The sequence below is a fragment of the Henckelia pumila genome, chromosome 4 (genome assembly GCF_033568475.1).
Source record: "Henckelia pumila isolate YLH828 chromosome 4, ASM3356847v2, whole genome shotgun sequence".
NCBI classification, from domain to species: domain Eukaryota; kingdom Viridiplantae; phylum Streptophyta; class Magnoliopsida; order Lamiales; family Gesneriaceae; genus Henckelia; species Henckelia pumila.
Window position 1 is genome coordinate 223890050 of NC_133123.1, and position 17541 is coordinate 223907590.

The following is a 17541-nucleotide window of genomic DNA, read 5'->3' on the forward strand; positions in this document are numbered from 1 at the left end:
AATAATGGTAAAATTTTAAGGTTCGAATTCGGCTCGATAAGAGTATATTCGAGTTCGAGCACGATTCAAATTCGATAATTTCAAATATTTTGGCTCGAGTTCGGCTCGAAATGAAGTTCGAGTTCGAGTTCGAGTTCGAGTTCGGTTCGAAATATTCGAACCTATTCGTGAACTATTCGGATATTATGGTTCGAAAGCTCGAAATGTATATATATTATTATATAATTATATTATATTAATTAAATATTAAGGCTCGTGAACTATTCGCGAACTATCGAACAGAGTAATTTCGGCTCGAGCTCGGCTCGAAAAAAAGTTCGAACATGTTCGAATTTGGCTCGAGTTCGATAAGCTCGAATACGAATCAAATATTTATCGAGCGGACTCGTAAAGCTCACGAACATGTTCGGTTCGTTTGCACCCCTACTCGAGACAGTTGGTTCTTGAGTTTCCCTTAAAATCACATACTTGCTTCAATACTTGTTCTAGAATGTGGGACTTGTATTTTGTTGCTTGAGTTTTTATTATATGGCTTAAATGCTTTATGTTTTTCTTATGCATTCATCTTGAGCCAAACCTTTGATTTCAGCGGGCAGAACATCCCTTTTTGTTTAGACATTTTGGGGGCTATACTGCGAGTGGCCTGGGTTGTAGAAGTTCACCTAGCGTCAGCATACTCCTTATAGTCGCACCAAAGTCTAGGGGATCGGGATACGTGGCACCACCTCGATTGGGAGAGTCGGTGAGTAGTTACGTGATCTCATCCTCGGGATCCCAAAAGCATAGCAGCAATCCCTTGTTTATCAGAGTTGATATCCCGATTTTAAATACAAGCATTTCATTCGTATTGACATTGAATATGTTGTTGTCTTGACAGTATGTTGTTGTTATTCTACTTGTTATTGCATGTTATGTTGCTTTTACTAGGAATATCATTCTCACCGGAGTTATCCGGCTGTTGCTTTGTTTTGTATGTGTACTTGGCAACAGGTGGGGCAGGATCAAGTCAGCGAAGACCTGGCTAACATCAAGAGTGAGAGATAGAAGTGGGACTCGATTTAGAAGTCGAACCAGTATGTCAATCTAGTTTATATTTTGAAGCATGTTTAGAACTCGAACTTGGTTGATGTTTGTAGTTTCTAATATTCGAATATTGTGGATTGAATGTTGTCGTTGCATGTATTATGAATCTTGTTATGTTTTGAATGGATTTTGGTTTGAGTTGGAAAATTGATTCTGTTTTTCTGTTCTGGTGCAGGGGACGCCCGATCTGCAGTTTTTAGCAGACCGAGCGCACCCCCTCTTGAGCAAAGCAGCAGGGCTACTGTTTTGGCCGCGCCTGAGCAGTAGTTTTCTACCGCCCGAGCGCGGAACCCCTTTTAAAAAAAAACTTTTTTTGCTTTTAATCTTGGATCTTGTATGTCTATTGTTGTTTAGTCCGAGATTAGATATTTAAAACCGAGGTCTCACACATACTTTTCATCTTTTTAGTTAGTTAATTTTTATCAAATTCTCAAGCTCTACATCATCCAACTTAGTCTCTAAAATACCAAAAACATCCAACTTTTGAGCACTCATTAAGGAGAGAGTACTCTTTTGTTTTACGTTTAGAGGCTTGTGAAAGCCTCTAATATTTCAAAAAGCTAGCTTCATTGACAACGGAAGGCAATTCCAGGTTGCCGCCCCTCATATTTTTTTCTAACATACCTAGTCTTTGTGGTTTTACCATTAGTGGCCACATATTTTCGTATCACATGAACTCTCATCTTACATATCTTTGAAGAACTCCATATCCATCTTCCCATGAACACCCATAGAATCTCCATTTGACTTCTTATTCTTATTTTTCACCTTTTCAAACACATCATTGTCAACATTCCCTTTTCTTAGTCTCTTCATCTTTCTCTTCATTTACAATTCCCTTGCTCTTATCCAAGTTATCCACTCTAGCTTCCTTCTCCGGCCTCTCAATTGGAACAACATCATTATCGTCATTGTCATGCTTACCCATGATTATATTTTTCACTCCATTACTAACAATATCTTCATGTTGCACCATTTAATGATCATGATTTAGGGGTTGTTTGCTCAAGTATCTACCCTCGACTTACTCTGGCACCAAGTAACACTATTAGATCTATGATGTGTGAGTTAGCTTTGTTCCTTGTGTCTAGTCCACCCCTCTCACCATCATAATAAAATAAAGCTTCTTTAACATGCCCCATACGCTTGCAAACATCGCAAAACTTCACTTCGTGCTCATACACAAATTTAGCTCAACATCTCTGATAGGTAATGCAATTTTTAACTCATGGCGTCTAGGTAGTGTGAGATCAATTTCTATCATGACTCGAGCATATGTCACCCTTTTACGCTCATGTGTTATCAATTCTATGTATATGAGAACCCCAAATTTCGAAGCCACCTTGTTAAGAATCTTTTGGTTCCAACAATTTGGTGGTAGCCCATGAATTTGCACTCATAAAGGAAGGGTACACAAATCCTCCTCTCTAAACCGATAGCTTCTAGGCATTTCTTAAGAAACAAGTGATATCCATATACCACGTATGTACCCCCTCCCATAATATGATCCCTAGTCTCACAATTCGGCTTAACTAGCTCATGATTGGTGGGAACCGGCGGTATTCCTCCAACAACAAATCCAAGCAAGCATACTCCAAAGACTTTATCCATCGGATCAATATCTTTATAGCCAAAGCATAATTTCTCATCTCTTGTATCCATATGCTCCAATTTGTGATTCACATTCACTAACAAATTACTCTTGAACAAATTGACAAACTATACCCTTGTGTGCTTATTGAATGGGACCTCACGTCCACACTTTTCACCATTTCCAACTCGAGGACCATTATCTCTAGAAGCCCCTTCTCTATTCACTCCATCATCTGCATGTGTCTCAATCCTAGAACCAGATTTATTTTCAAACTTAGAACTCGATGTGGCCATTTAACAAATACTTGCAGTGCACTGTCAAACTCTCTCTCAAAACCAGCAGAGACAATAGACCAATCAAAAACCAAACTCCAAAACACAAGAACAACATATGAAAAGAAAAGAACACATCAAGTAAACGAGCCAACCGTCCAAGGACCAAAGTTTGCAGAGAAGTACCTCGTGTGAACTGTGTAAATTGAAGAATCTTCAAACTGAGACCCAACAGTGTTTTACCCTTCAAATCCAAGCTAAAACACGTTAACAATCCTTGAAAGCTTGAGCCCTAAAGATATTGAACCCTGACTAATTCAAGAACCAGCAACCACGCTTATTTAGGTAAATTGTAGCCTGTGCAACAGGCTAGTCCAAAAAAATATTGGTAGGGAGAATCGAACACTTGACCAATGGAAAATTATTTACCTACTCCACCAACTTGAACACCCCTTTGAAATGACTCAGAGCGCTTTCTTGATTATATGGGTGGTGGTGATTGGGACTCCAACAAGGCTTTTCCTAGCAGTCGGGTTTATCATGGGGTTTAGACCTTTCGGTTGAGAGTTCGTGGTGCATTTGAGACATCTCTAGGGTGGAAATGCTCGATTTGTTAGTTGCATGTAGGGGTGGGCATCGGGTCGGGTATCATCGGGTTCGGGTTTGTCGGGTCGGGTACCCGACTAGTCGGGTAGTCATTTTGACTACCCGAAACCGACCCGAAAATATCGGGTACCCGGTTGTCGGGTACCCGAAAATTTTGGGTAATTTCGGGTAACAAAAAGCGGGTACCCGAAATGTCTACTGCACTTTCTTTTCTTGATTCCCGATTTCATTCGGCTGAATCAACTTTGGCAACATCTCCTACACACACAAAAAACATAGAATACAAGGTGGATGTGCATTGATGAAGAAATGATAACAAATAGAAAAAATATAAATCTTAGACCACCGAAGGAGTCTCGAATCTCGATTCTCAGACCATCAAAGATGCCACCACAACCAGCTTTCCCAAATTCAATATTTCATGGGCCATGGCATGGATTGTTGTCGTACGAGAGAGATGGAGAGAAACAAGAACGAGATCAGTCAAGAGATAGAGGAAAAGGTCGACAGATTAGAGAGAAATTAGGCAAGGGTTTGCCGTAAATTGTCATAGACTCAGAGACGTTGATGTGAGAAGAAGACGATAAAAATTGAGAATTGGGCTTGTGATTTGGGCTTCGACTAAAACCTAAAAAAAGGCCAATATCCTAAATATGTAGTCGGATAGTAATAAAAAATTAGAAATACAAAAATAATCGGGTACCCGATATCCGATCGGGTTTTGAAAAAAAACTCGAAATCGAACCCGAAAAGTTAAGTCGTACCCGAACCCGAATTTTTAATAAAATACCCGACCCGATCGGGTGATCGGGTCGGTTCGGGTACCCGATACCCAAAACCGAATGCCCACCCCTAGTTGCATGTTTTATCCACAATAGTCATATCATATCATGAACCCCTTTTCTAAAATAATTTTACTTGTACTGGAAGAAAAGATTAAAGATTTAATAATCAAATATAAAAGCCGATTTAAAATATTTATATTTCATATAAAAATTTTATTATCGCGTATTAAAAATAAGAAAATAAATAATAGTAATATACAGCGTGGCAATAGAAAGAAACAAAACTTGGATGATACTAGTGGGTTTCATACAGACCCAGAGATCTGCAGAAATGAAGGAATTGAGCTACGGCGGAGGAGGATCCAATCCGCTCAAATCCGCGGCGGTGATCAAAATCTCCGCTTTTCTTTTCGTTTCTCTCGTCTTCTTCTACTTGGGCAACCATTTCTCTAGTGGCTCCTCCCTGCAGCTCACATTCTTCTCCTCCCACCAAAGCCCGCAATCCCAATTGCCGCCGGATTCTGCAGCAGTTGGCCTCTCTCCAAATCTCAACAAAAGCTTCGATCTTTCTTCGCTCATAAACGACACCACTTCGTCGCCGAGTAATGGGAATCAACAGCAGTTGCATACCGTGGCATCGCCGCCGCCGGTGTTGTTGGACAGGACGGGGGTGGTGGATGAGAATGGGAAGATGACGGATGATTTTGAGGTGGGGGATTATGACCCGAAGGTGGCGGAGGATTTGGGGAATGATACTGTGAGTGTGAGTGTGGAAAATGGTGACAAAGGGGATGGTAGTGTTAGGGTTAGAATCGATAAGTTTCAGATATGTCCGGAGAGTATGAGGGAGTATATTCCGTGTTTGGACAACCTGGAGGCGATTAAGAAGCTGAATTCCACGGAGAAAGGTGAGAAATTTGAGCGGCATTGCCCTGAAAAGGGAAAGGAGTTGAATTGCCTGATCCCAGCTCCTAAAGGGTACAGAGCTCCCATTCGATGGCCCAAAAGTCGCGATGAGGTGGCTTTTTTCGATACTCTTCACATGTTATCATTTGTGTTTTCTTCTTCTGTCTTTGAACTCTGCAGGATCGTGCTCATCATGCTTTTGATAATGCTGAAGTTATTTGTTTCCATCATATGAATTGTTTATGACTATGCAGAGGTGTTGTTTCTCTTGGTGTCTTGATTTCCAGGTCAATTTGTTATGTTCTAGGTGCTAATTTAGTTATGAATAAAACACTTGAATACAAGTGTTATTTTGTCTGTGAATTGCACTGTTATAGCATAAAAATTGGGAGAGATCGTTGAAGTTTGGCTAGATAAGATAAGTTATGATCATCAGCTATATATGGAAGTTATATTCCGATTGTTATCCTATATAGGTGTGGTTTAGTAATGTTCCTCATGCTCGTTTAGCCGAGGATAAAGGGGGTCAGAATTGGATCACAGCTGACAAGGACAAGTTCAAGTTTCCTGGAGGTGGTACCCAGTTCATTCACGGGGCAGACCAGTATTTGGATCAGATTGAAAAGGTAGTGAATTATGATTTTATGTAGCTTCAAGCTTCTAATTAATTTAATGGGTTTTAAGAGAGAAGAAAATGATCAGTTTATCTATTATACCTTCACATTTGGCTATATTGTCTAGATGCTCCCGGAGATTGCATTTGGCCGGCATACTCGAGTTGTCCTGGATGTTGGCTGTGGCGTTGCAAGTTTTGGTGCTTACTTATTTTCTAGGAATGTCACCACCCTATCCGTTGCCCCAAAAGATGTTCATGAGAACCAAATTCAGTTTGCACTTGAGCGTGGAGTGCCTGCAATGGTGGCCGCATTTGCAACTCGGCGTCTGCTTTATCCAAGTCAGGCATTTGACTTGATACATTGTTCAAGGTGTAGGATCAACTGGACTCGGGATGGTATGATTATTTAACTGCTATATCATTCCATTCAAGAATGTTTTCAAGATTCCTTTAGTCAATCTACATTTGTAAGTTGATATGCTAGCCAAGATTGTCAACATATTTATTATGCATTGAAAATGTTATCTAATTTTGCTCTTTAATAATTAAGATGGATTTTCGTGATTGCTGAATTTATCTTCAGCTCCAGTCACCTAAACATAGTGAATGTTAATGCTTTAAACATTGGGAAATCTAGGATCAAGTTTATTTTACAGGTTTTGTAATTTTGTGTGCCTGTTTGAAGGCTAGTTATGATTAGCTAATGCAATCTGTAAGCTGTTCCTATTTTTTTGTTTGTTAGTCATCTTTATGACTAGTATTTTACCCATATAATTAATTATGTGACATGTGTAGGGCAGTAGTTTGTTCAAGAAATTTCTGGTGTGAAATTAATTTTAAAAAATCTGCTTTAGATTGTATCATAATTCTTGCTGTAAATGAGGAACCATCATGGATGGGATGGATGGGAGGTTTAACGAACAGTTGGTACCTATTTATGTGGTCTTGTGCTGTACTTTAAGACATTATCTTTTGTCATTCTAAGTTACCGATTTCTAGTTTTTCTTTGGATTTACTGCCTCGTTCGACTTACATCCACCCTAGTAGTGATTTTGCTATCTGTAAAATATGCTTCCTTGAACTATCAAATATCAAAAAGAATTTCTATGGATACAGTATCAGTAATCTCTCTCTCTCTCTCTCTCTCTCTCTCTCTCTCTCTCTCTCTCTCTCTCTCTCTCTCTCTCTCTCTGTGTGTGTGTGTGTTTGTGTCTTATTTTTATCATACATGTGTCGCTTTGTAGATGGGATCTTGCTACTTGAGGTCAATAGGATGCTTCGAGCTGGTGGGTATTATGCTTGGGCTGCACAGCCTGTTTATAAACATGAAGTAGCCCTTGAAGAACAGTGGGAAGGTAAATAATGTGGAATTTTGGTATGAACATGAATCACCACCCACTCTGAAATCTTCTGAAACATGTTCTCCAATAGAATCTAACAGTTCCTGGACTTTGGTGTATCATGTGAATGAAAATTATTTGCCAATTGCTATGTAATAAACTAGTGACACTGTGAGTGCTTGTGGGAGACTTGATATTTGATGTCCCTTCCCTGATCTGTCTCAGGGTTCCAGGTCATCATACATGAGCAAGGAGCAGTCTTTTGTTAATCCCGTTTTACTTTTTGTTGTTTCCAGAGATGCTTAACCTTACCACTCGTCTTTGTTGGAAACTTGTAAAGAAGGAGGGTTACATTGCGATATGGCAGAAGCCCTTGAATAACAGCTGCTATTTGAGCCGCGAGGATGGAACGAGACCACCATTGTGTGAACTTGATGATGATCCAGATAGCGTATGGTACAAATCCGAACCTTTTGGTTTTCTACTTTTCTTTACTGTCATTATGGAAGATATGTAGGCAGTAGAGGTTTAAATTTTGCTATGAGATTATTTTGCATTCAAAATGCATATGCTGGAAGATAAATAATGTAGCAGCAGGAGATTATAATCTATTGTCAATAGTATCATGTCACCTTCTTGTTACATTATCCTTCTAAAACATGCAAGGGTATGATGACTGACCGGCTAAATCGGTTTGATTAAAATCAATGGCAAGCGTACCAGGTCAAGTAATAGTAAAGTGAATGAAATTCGGATGTCGAACCCACATGGACTGTATAAATATGAATACCAAAATATATTTATTCCTACTTAATTTAGACCAATAAATAAGAGTGATTCAGATTTTAAACTAATAATTAAAAATGCAAATAAAATTAAATTAATTAAAACACTGCTAGAAAATTTGGATTAATTCAAATATGAGAAAAGTTCGATTAAGGACTCACGTAGGTACCAGACAATTCATGTAACAAGCAATCGATCTAAGACATCAGACTTAATCTTAATTCACGGGAATTTTCCTAATTTGTTCGAAGGACTATTTCTAGAACAATCAAACATATTCAAATATTGATGAACTAATCTTTCGTAATTCTAATCAAATTTGAATGCGTGAATAACTGTGAAAATTCAGTTTACACCCAAACCGCATAATGAAACCGAATTCTATTTCTAGTCAGTTTTAAGCTATGTTGAATATCGAAGTGATCAAAATCGAAACCTCCTCTGTCGACTTGGAATCAATTAACATGCAAGCAAATAACTGGCCAGAAAATTCACAAGACAAATATAAATTCGATAATCAATAAAAATAAAATCAAGTCTGAAAATCTCAAATAAACAAATCAAGTTGTATACATAAATTATCTGGCCCAATCACGTGGCCTTGATCGAAAAAGAAAAACTACTCACAATTCATAATTCAAAACCAAGTTTAAATCATGAATTGACAAAAAAAAAATAAAAGAAAAGAAAAGAATTCTCCCAAGCCTGTCGCCTTGCGTCTCTCTGCGTCTGGATTCGGAACTCGGGAACCCCCAAAATAATTAAAAACATCTATTTATAATCCCCCGATCCCGTACAATTAAATTCCTTCTCGAAATATAATTTCTCGGAAAATTCTGACTTAGCGACACGCGCGCGCTCCTGGGATGTATCTCTCGCGCGTGCTGTTCAACAAAACAGTAACTTCATAAACACTCGCGCGCGCGCGAGGTAGGAGCTCGCCCGCGCGCGACCCACCTTTGATTCTCTGGAATTTCCTTTTGCGCGCGCGCGCACCATGGATCTCGCTCGCGCGCGCGTTTCATTTCTTCATGCGCGATTGCTCTCTTTATTGCGCCAACTTTTAGCGCGATTGCACTATCTTCATGCGCTGTTCCTTTCTTCTCCATGCGCGATAGCGCTTCTCCTCTCACCAACAGCGCAACTTCATCTTCTTTCTTCAGGTTTATAGCGCTTGTTTTAGGGCGATAACACTAAATCTAGTGCTAACTTTTAGAGCGATAGCACTAGAAGTAGTGCTAACTTTTAGAGCCCTTCGTTAACAGCTCCATTCTTTAGCGCTTCAATCTCTTTTAATTTCCTTTTTTCCTACAAACAAAATCCGAAGAGTGAAATGCACATGAATGCAATAAAATACATAAAAACATACAAAACAATATGAATGCACACAAAATAAATATAAAAATATCCCGAACTAATGCATACAAAAATGCACTTATCAACACCCCATGCTTAATTTTTGCTCACCCTCGAGCAAGATATGCAAAAACAATATGCACACAAAAACATAAGTAAGGACGATTCATGAGAGTGCACAGCCTCCGAGAAGCTCAATCACAAAAACAAAATCACCGACGCTCTCAACTTTTCATAATACACTTTTGGTTTAATGTGAACGTGTGTGTGTGAAATGTCACTCCAATTTCATGCAACTTAGACCGAATTCGTCTCAAATATGTTTAGCGACCTATGACAAATTAGTGCAAGTTTCACTCTTCAAGTGCCCATTCCTTCCAACGACCTTTGGACTAAACTCACCTCCCTTGAGATAATGAATTATACACCTCCGGATTTTTCACCCGATATTGCTTTAGCCCCAATAATTACCCGCTGACTTAGCTATAACTGGCTAGGATACGAAAAATCTTTCTCTTTTTATTTTTTTTTTTAATCCCCTCGTCTATAGCCCGGATGGAGCATCAACCCCATGTTACCCGCTTAGCTATGGAACAATGATTAGGATTTCAATCATTGTCCAAGCCCGGATGGAGTTGTAAAATATATATATATATATATATATATATATATATATATATATATATATATATATATTTTAGGTGCGCCCAATATCATAAGTGTAAACTAGAGCCTCATCAAAATTCATAGAACACAATCAAGATCCACAAACCACCTATTGCCGTGCAATGGTCAAACAGACAGAAACTTCATCAAATCTTTTGTTACACTCCACTGATTTAACACAAGTGCTTATAAATATTCACGGTTCAACCTACAGTTTCTCATGTCCAGTCAAGAGCAAATTTTTTCAAATAAACTGATAAGCTACCATGACTCATCCTACTCATGCAAGACAACACAAACAACAACAAAATGATATGCATGATTACGAACCAAACACAAAAACTAAACCAAATGAATGCAAACAGAATGAACAAAAAACATAATAACTAAACAACAACACAATACCCAATGCAATAAACTAGTCTACCCCCATACTTATCCAAAGCATTGCCCTCAATGCTTCAGAACATTGAACAAAATGCATACAAACACACAAATGCAAAGACAAACAAAAACACAATGAAAACAAAAATAACACTTCCGTGGTTTTCGATTCATCCTCTTTCTTCTTGACGGTATCCGCTGGGTAAGGTAGCATCAGTCTAGATATATTGGCAGGCATGACCAACTGGCATGGAAAAGAACCAAAATAAAAAATAGATAAAAATAAAAAAAAAATGAAAAAAAAAAACTAAAAATTAAAGTAAAGAACACTGGGTTGCCTCCCAATCAGCGCTAAATTTATAGTCTATAGCCCGACTATACTCCTCTCTTGAGTGGCGACATTCAAGGTGGCTTATCCACCGTCTCTGAAAAACTCAGATCAGTCCTGAACTTGCATGCGTCAACTCTATAGAAATTTTGCACTGGACTAATTCCTGCAGAAAGCTGAACCTGCAGACATTCATCACCATAGTCATGAATCACATCGATAAATTTGACAGCAGAGCAAGATTTTAAAGTTGGGCTCTCAGTAGCCGACTTAAGCATATTAAAAACAACTTGTTCATCATTCAGTCTCAACACTAACTCTCCCTTCTCAACATCAACTAACGCTCTACTAGTAGCCAGAAACGGACGCCCTAAATTCATAGGCACCTCACAATCCTCATCCATGTCAAGAATAACAAAATTTACAGGATAAATCAATTTGTCTATCTTGACTAGGACATTCTCTACTACTCCTCTCGGATATTTAATAGATCCATCAGCAAATTTGAGAGATATAGCAGCAGGTTCAATATTTTCTATACCTAATTTTCGGGCAAGTCAATAAGGCATTAAATTTATGCTCGATCCTAAATCACATGGAACATTATCAAATGATAAACTTCCAATATGACAAGGTATGGAGAAACTCCCTGGATCCTGAAATTTTGGTGGAAGCTTCTTTTTCAGCACCGCCGAACACTCCTCATTCAGTGTGACTTGCGTTACGTCATTCAACTTCTTCTTGTTTCTCAGCAAGTCTTTCAGAAATCTTGCATAGTTCGGCATCTGAGCTAATGCATCTGCAAAAGGTATGTTAATATGCAGTTTCTTGAAAATTTCAAAAAACTTTTTAAATTGAGAATCAATCAGTAATTGCTTAGCTTTATGAGGGAAAGGTAGAGTAGAAATATCAACATTATCATTAACTTCAAATTGTGAAGTCTTATCTTTCTTACCTGCCGTGGAGGAATTTTCAGCATACGTATCCTCCTTGGACTCTGCACTTTTCAGCCCCTCCTTAGTTTTCTTTTCGTTCCTATGCTGCTCCTCAGACTGTGCTTGAGTCACGACCATGATAGCGTTCACGCCTTTGGAATTTGGTTCAGTGTTACTTGGTAAAGCTCCAGCAGGCCGGGTTGATAATTGGGTTGCGATCTGACTCATTTGAACTTCTAATTTTTGCAGCATACTTTCCTGATTCTGTAAGCGAGCCTCAGTTCCTGCAACGTATTTCATCATGATTTCCTAAAAACTCGGCTTCTTCTCCTCTTGCTTAGGCTGCCAGTTCGGATTATAGTTGTTGTTGTAGGAGTTGTACGACTGTCTTCCTTGGTTTCCTGCAAAATTAGCCGTTTCAACTTCAAACAATTGCCGCTCTTCTTGCAGATCCCCTTGTGCATGATTTACCGGCGCTGCTTTCATAAGTGCCACTTGATGTGTTAGAGCGTCGATCTTAGCATTAAGGGCCATCAAAGCATCGACCTCTAGAATTCCAGCCTTCTTTTCCTTCTTCACATCCGGCCACCCTTTATTACTTTCAGCCATGTTTCTAATGATCTCCCAGGCTTCAGCCGGCGTTTTCCTGAACAAACATCCATTAGCCGCAGCGTCTAGCATAGATCGAACAGACTGATCAGCCCCATTATAGAACGTCTGAGTCTGCTGGCTCTGAGATAAATTATGTTGAGGACACATCCTCAACATCTTCTTGAATCGGGTCCAAGCCGCATGTAGAGATTCAACTTCCTTCTGCCTGAATGTGATGATGTCAGAAAATAATTTAGCCATCTTTGTGGGAGGGAAATACTTATTCAGAAAGGTCTGAACGAGTTGATCCCATGTAGTAATTAAACCAGCATACAAATCATCTAGCCACTCAACAGCTTCACCTTGTAGAGAGAATGAGAATAACCGCAGTCGCACTGCATCAGATGTTACCCCATTCACCTTGAACGTGTCGCAGATCGACAGAAAACGCTCCAGATGAGCGTAGGAGTCTTCCACAGATGTACCCCCAAATCTAGCTTGCAATTGGATCAGCTGAATAGTAGAGGGTTTCAGCTCAAAATTGTTCGCCTCAACAGCGGGGCGAACTATGCTAGATCCATAACCTTCAACTGGAGGTCTAATAATATCCCAAATAGTACGGTTGTCCGCCATCTCTACTTCAGATTCAGATTCTGACTCTAATTCAAGATTGATAGATTTCTTGGTTTTTCGGATCCTGCTAAGCGTGCGTTCGATCTCCAAATCAAGTGGTAATAATTTCCTTGATCGAATGATATGCATGCACAACAGAATGTACCTGAAATCACCAAGAATTTATAGTCAGAATTTAAGAAAATAAATTAATCTCAAGCGAAATAAAAATTTTGATATCAAACAGTCCCCGGCAACGGCGCCAAAAACTTGACTGGCTAAATCGGTTTGATTAAAATCAACTGGCAAGCGTACCTGATCAAGTAATAGTAAAGTGAATGAAATTCGGATGTCGAACCCACAGGGACTGTATAAATATGAATACCAAAATATATTTATTCCTATTTAATTTAGACCAATAAATAAGAGTGATTCAGATTTTAAACTAATAATTAAAAATGCAAATAAAATTAAATTAATTAAAACACTGCTAGAAAATTTGGATTAATTCAAATATGGGAAAAGTTCGATCAAGGACTCACGTAGATACCAGACAATTCATGTAACAAGCAGTCGATCTAAGACATCAAGACTTAATTTTAATTCACGGGAATTTTCCTAATTTGTTCGAAGGACTATTTCTAGAACAATCAAACCTATTCAAATATTGATGAACTAATATTTCGTAATTCTAATCAAATTTGAATTCATGAATAACTGTGAAAATTCAGTTTACACCCAAACCGCATAATGAAACTGAATTCTATTTCTAGTCAATTTTACACTATGTTGAATATCGAAGTGATCAAAATCGAAACCTCATCTGTCGATTTGGAATCAATTAGCATGCAAGCAAATAACTGGCCAGGAAATTTACAAGACAAATATAAATTCGATAATCAATAAAAATAAAATCAAGTTTGAAAATTTCAAATAAACAAATCAAGTTGTATACATAAATTGTCTGGCCCAATCACGTGGCCTTGATCGAAAAAGAAAAACTACTCACAATTCATAATTCAAAACCAAGTTTAAATCATGAATTGACAAAAGAAAATAAAAGAAAAGAAAAGAATTCTCCCAAGCCTGCCGCCTTGCGTCTCTCTGCGTCTGGATTCGGAACTCGGGAACCCCCAAAATAATTAAAAACTTCTATTTATAATCCCCCGATCCCGTACAATTAAATTCCTTCTCGAAATATAATTTCTCGTAAAATTTTGACTTAGCGACACGCTCGTGCGCCTGGGATGTATCTCGCGCGCGCGCAGTTCAACAAAACAGTAACTTCATAAACACTCGCACGCGCGCGAGGTAGGAGCTCGCCCGCGCGTGACCCACCTTTGATTCTCTGGAATTTCCTTCTGCGCGCGCGCGCACCATGGATCTCGCTCGCGCGCGTGTTTCATTTCTTCATGCGCGATTGCTCTCTTTATTGCGCCAACTTTTAGCGCGATTGCACTATCTTCATACGCTGTTCCTTTCTTCTCCATGCGCGATAGCACTTCTCCTCTCACCAACAGGGCAACTTCATCTTCTTTCTTCAGGTTTATAGCGCTTGTTTTAGGGCGATAACACTAAATCTAGTGCTAACTTTTAGAGCGATAGCACTAGAAGTAGTGCTAACTTTTAGAGCCCTTCGTTAACAGCTCCATTCTTTAGCGCTTCAATCTCTTTTAATTTCCTTTTTTCCTTCAAACAAAATCCGAAGAGTGAAATGCACAGGAATGCAATAAAACACATAAAAACATACAAAACAATATGAATGCACACAAAATAACATAAAAATATCCCGAACTAATGCATACAAAAATGCACTTATCAATGACATTGGCAGATTGTATGGGCCGTGGTATGAATCTGAGGATGTTCCTGATAATTTTGTGACTCTGCAATAGGTCCCTCAGTGAGAGGCACCAATAAACCAATTAGGTCGGGACATGGTTTTTATTGTGAGTTCATGTTTGTTAATGTGACTTTTCCCCGTTGAACAAAGAACCGAAAAAATATGGTGGGAGAGGAGGGTCGTTTTACATTGGAGAATAACTGCTATAGGTGTAGCGGAGTGATTTTAAATATTGGGCAGAGATTTGAATGCCTTTTATATTATGACCTGGCATAAGAGTAATTAATGAGAGGTGAACACAATTAGGTATTTCGATTCTCATGATTTTTTATCTCCATTTTATGTTAGGTATGTTGATTTGAAGCCATGCATAACACGTTTACCTAAAGAAGGATACGGCTCAAATGTTACTTCTTGGCCAGAACGCTTGCAGAACCCTCCAGATAGGCTTCAGAGCATACAAATCGATGCATTCATATCAAGGAAAGAGCTTTTCAAGGCAGAATCAAGATATTGGAAAGAAACAATTGAAGGTTATGTCCGTGCTTTACATTGGCGTGAGTTCAAACTTCGAAATGTGTTGGATATGAGAGCAGGCTTTGGGGGGTAATCTTTTACGCTTGAATTTTTAGTCATTCTACTGACCCTTACTCCTTTTAGACAAACTAATGTTCCATTACTGGCAGTTTTGCAGCCGCACTAATTGAAAACCAGTTGGATTGTTGGGTGCTCAATGTTGTCCCAGTTAGTGGACACAATACATTGCCTGTCATATATGATCGTGGCCTTATAGGAGTTATGCATGACTGGTATGCATATGTCCATGCGTTCTTCTCTAATATTGATTCAACTAAGACCCATCTCGGCGTTTGTGTTCTGGTTTCGGATAACCGAACCTACCCGATCGGGTCAGGTAATTGTCGAAAATGTTGTGTTCAGGTCGGTACCTGAACCCGATAATTTTTTTTCGGGTTGGTGCGGGAAATATTTCTTCTCCGGATTAGGTTCGGGTACCCGGCATTTATAGGGCACTGTTTTTAGGTTCCATTGTTTCAGATTTCATTTAATTAATAATAAAAAAATTTATATAAGCAACAAATCATTTGGGCCCAACTTCAAGCCCCAAATTACTCCACTCTCCAGTCTCGAGAGTTATTATTTTGTTATAATCTGATTTTTGTTCCATTTACTGCTTGGAGACTGGGGATTTCGGTTCTGCTTTTGCTGAAAATTCGTTTTTATTACTGATCGAGGCTTAATTTTTGTCATATTAATGTAATTGTAACCTTTGAGTGAACAATCTGGGTTTTGGAAGCTTTAGAACATCATGCAAAATTGACACGGAGAACAAATTGTACCTCATAATTTGATTGAATGTGTCCGCCTGTTTCAAAGCCATACGGGTACTTGGCACGACCTGACATTTTCGGGTACGAGTTCGGTTCAAGTAGTATTTTATCGAACTCGAGAAACACGCACCCTAAAAGTGGCTGATACATGTAAATTTAATATAAGCCAACTTTCTTCTGCAGTTCTTCCTTTGAGAAATGAATACCATGTAAAGCAATGATGAGTAATTGGTGGAACAAGTTATATTTGCAATGCTACATCTGATGCTAAAAATGTGCATTATACTTTTGCTATAATGAATGATGAAAATACATGCAACTTGTCAGGTGTGAGCCATTCGATACATACCCGAGAACATATGACTTAATTCACGCTTCTGGGCTTCTATCAGTTGAGCAAAAAAGGTATGCTTAACTTGCATCGCATATTTCCCTTAGGTTGCACTTGAATTGATGCATTTGATTTGGAGAAGGAATTCGAGTATTGAATTTTCTCATCTTGAGCGTATTTGAAATAATTACCATTGTATTTAATATAGCATGTATTTGAATTTTATTTGAACTTTGTCCATTAAATAAGTCGAGGAAATTGAAATCATGATTTCAGATCGGACCTTACATCTTTTCTATCCCCTCCCCCCCTCTCTCTTCTGCTGCATTTATGTTAGATAACTTTCTCTGGTGGTACTATGGAGAACATTTTTATAATTTTATTTGATCGAGTTTTTTGCATTCTTTAATTGACTCAAGCATTGGAGTAAATCATGTTTACAATTCTTGGTACTATACAGTTCTTAAAGTTAATATCATCACTGTCTTCAGTGCTTCTGAATACCAAGGCTGACATGTTATATATACCCCTTATTTCTGATTGATATCCATTACTCAGATGCAATCTCTCCACCATCATGCTTGAAATGGATCGAATTTTGAGGCCTGATGGACGTGTATATATTCGTGATACTCTCGCTATAATGGATGAACTTAAAGAGATTGGAACAGCCTTGGGTTGGCATGTATCAATGAGGGACACATCTGAGGGCCCTCATGCCAGTTATAGGATCTTGACGTGCGATAAACGCCTAGTACGATTGTAAAAATGATGAGGTATGGGTTTTGAATTTGTGGGTTTTATTTATACATTGTTGTTGTAGTTTAGGGGTATTGGAAATTTAATGTTGTTCTGAGCTTGAAAATGTGTTTTCTTCAATTGAATGCTTTCAGAATCAGATGAGCCTTTTTTTGACACCTGAAAATCGGGCATTACGATTTACGCAGCTGTACAGAACTCACTCTATATTTTGAAAAGTTAACACGGCATAGTTTGTTGCTTCTCCGGGCGCTCAATGTATTTTTCTTGGTAAATGTAGTTATATTTCTTGTTTTGACACCGTAAATGTACAAAAATTTGATGATTAAGATATTATTAGCTATCTAATCTTTTACTCCTTTGGTCACCTGAAGAAGTCGTACGATCTCCTTTTGGGTT

The 17541-nt window shown here is 38.6% G+C and overlaps 1 protein-coding gene across 3 annotated transcripts; it reads left to right on the top strand.

The window, feature by feature from the left end:
- The first annotated feature begins 4644 nt into the window (after positions 1-4644).
- Positions 4645-17498, top strand: LOC140894414 (probable methyltransferase PMT11). 3 transcript variants are annotated; one of them, XM_073302920.1, is made up of 10 exons: positions 4645-5358; positions 5723-5872; positions 5988-6258; positions 7107-7217; positions 7499-7658; positions 15052-15309; positions 15390-15512; positions 16380-16457; positions 16942-17159; positions 17277-17498. In XM_073302920.1, exons 1-9 carry the CDS (start codon positions 4672-4674, stop codon positions 17147-17149), a joined length of 2046 nt encoding a protein of 681 aa, XP_073159021.1. In that variant the 5' UTR covers positions 4645-4671; the 3' UTR covers positions 17150-17159; positions 17277-17498. The 3 variants fall into 3 exon arrangements, with proteins under 3 accessions (XP_073159021.1, XP_073159022.1, XP_073159023.1); XM_073302921.1 differs by having other exon boundaries at positions 17331-17498; XM_073302922.1 differs by lacking the exon at positions 17277-17498 and having other exon boundaries at positions 16380-16456; positions 16940-17116.
- The last annotated feature ends 43 nt before the right edge of the window (positions 17499-17541 follow it).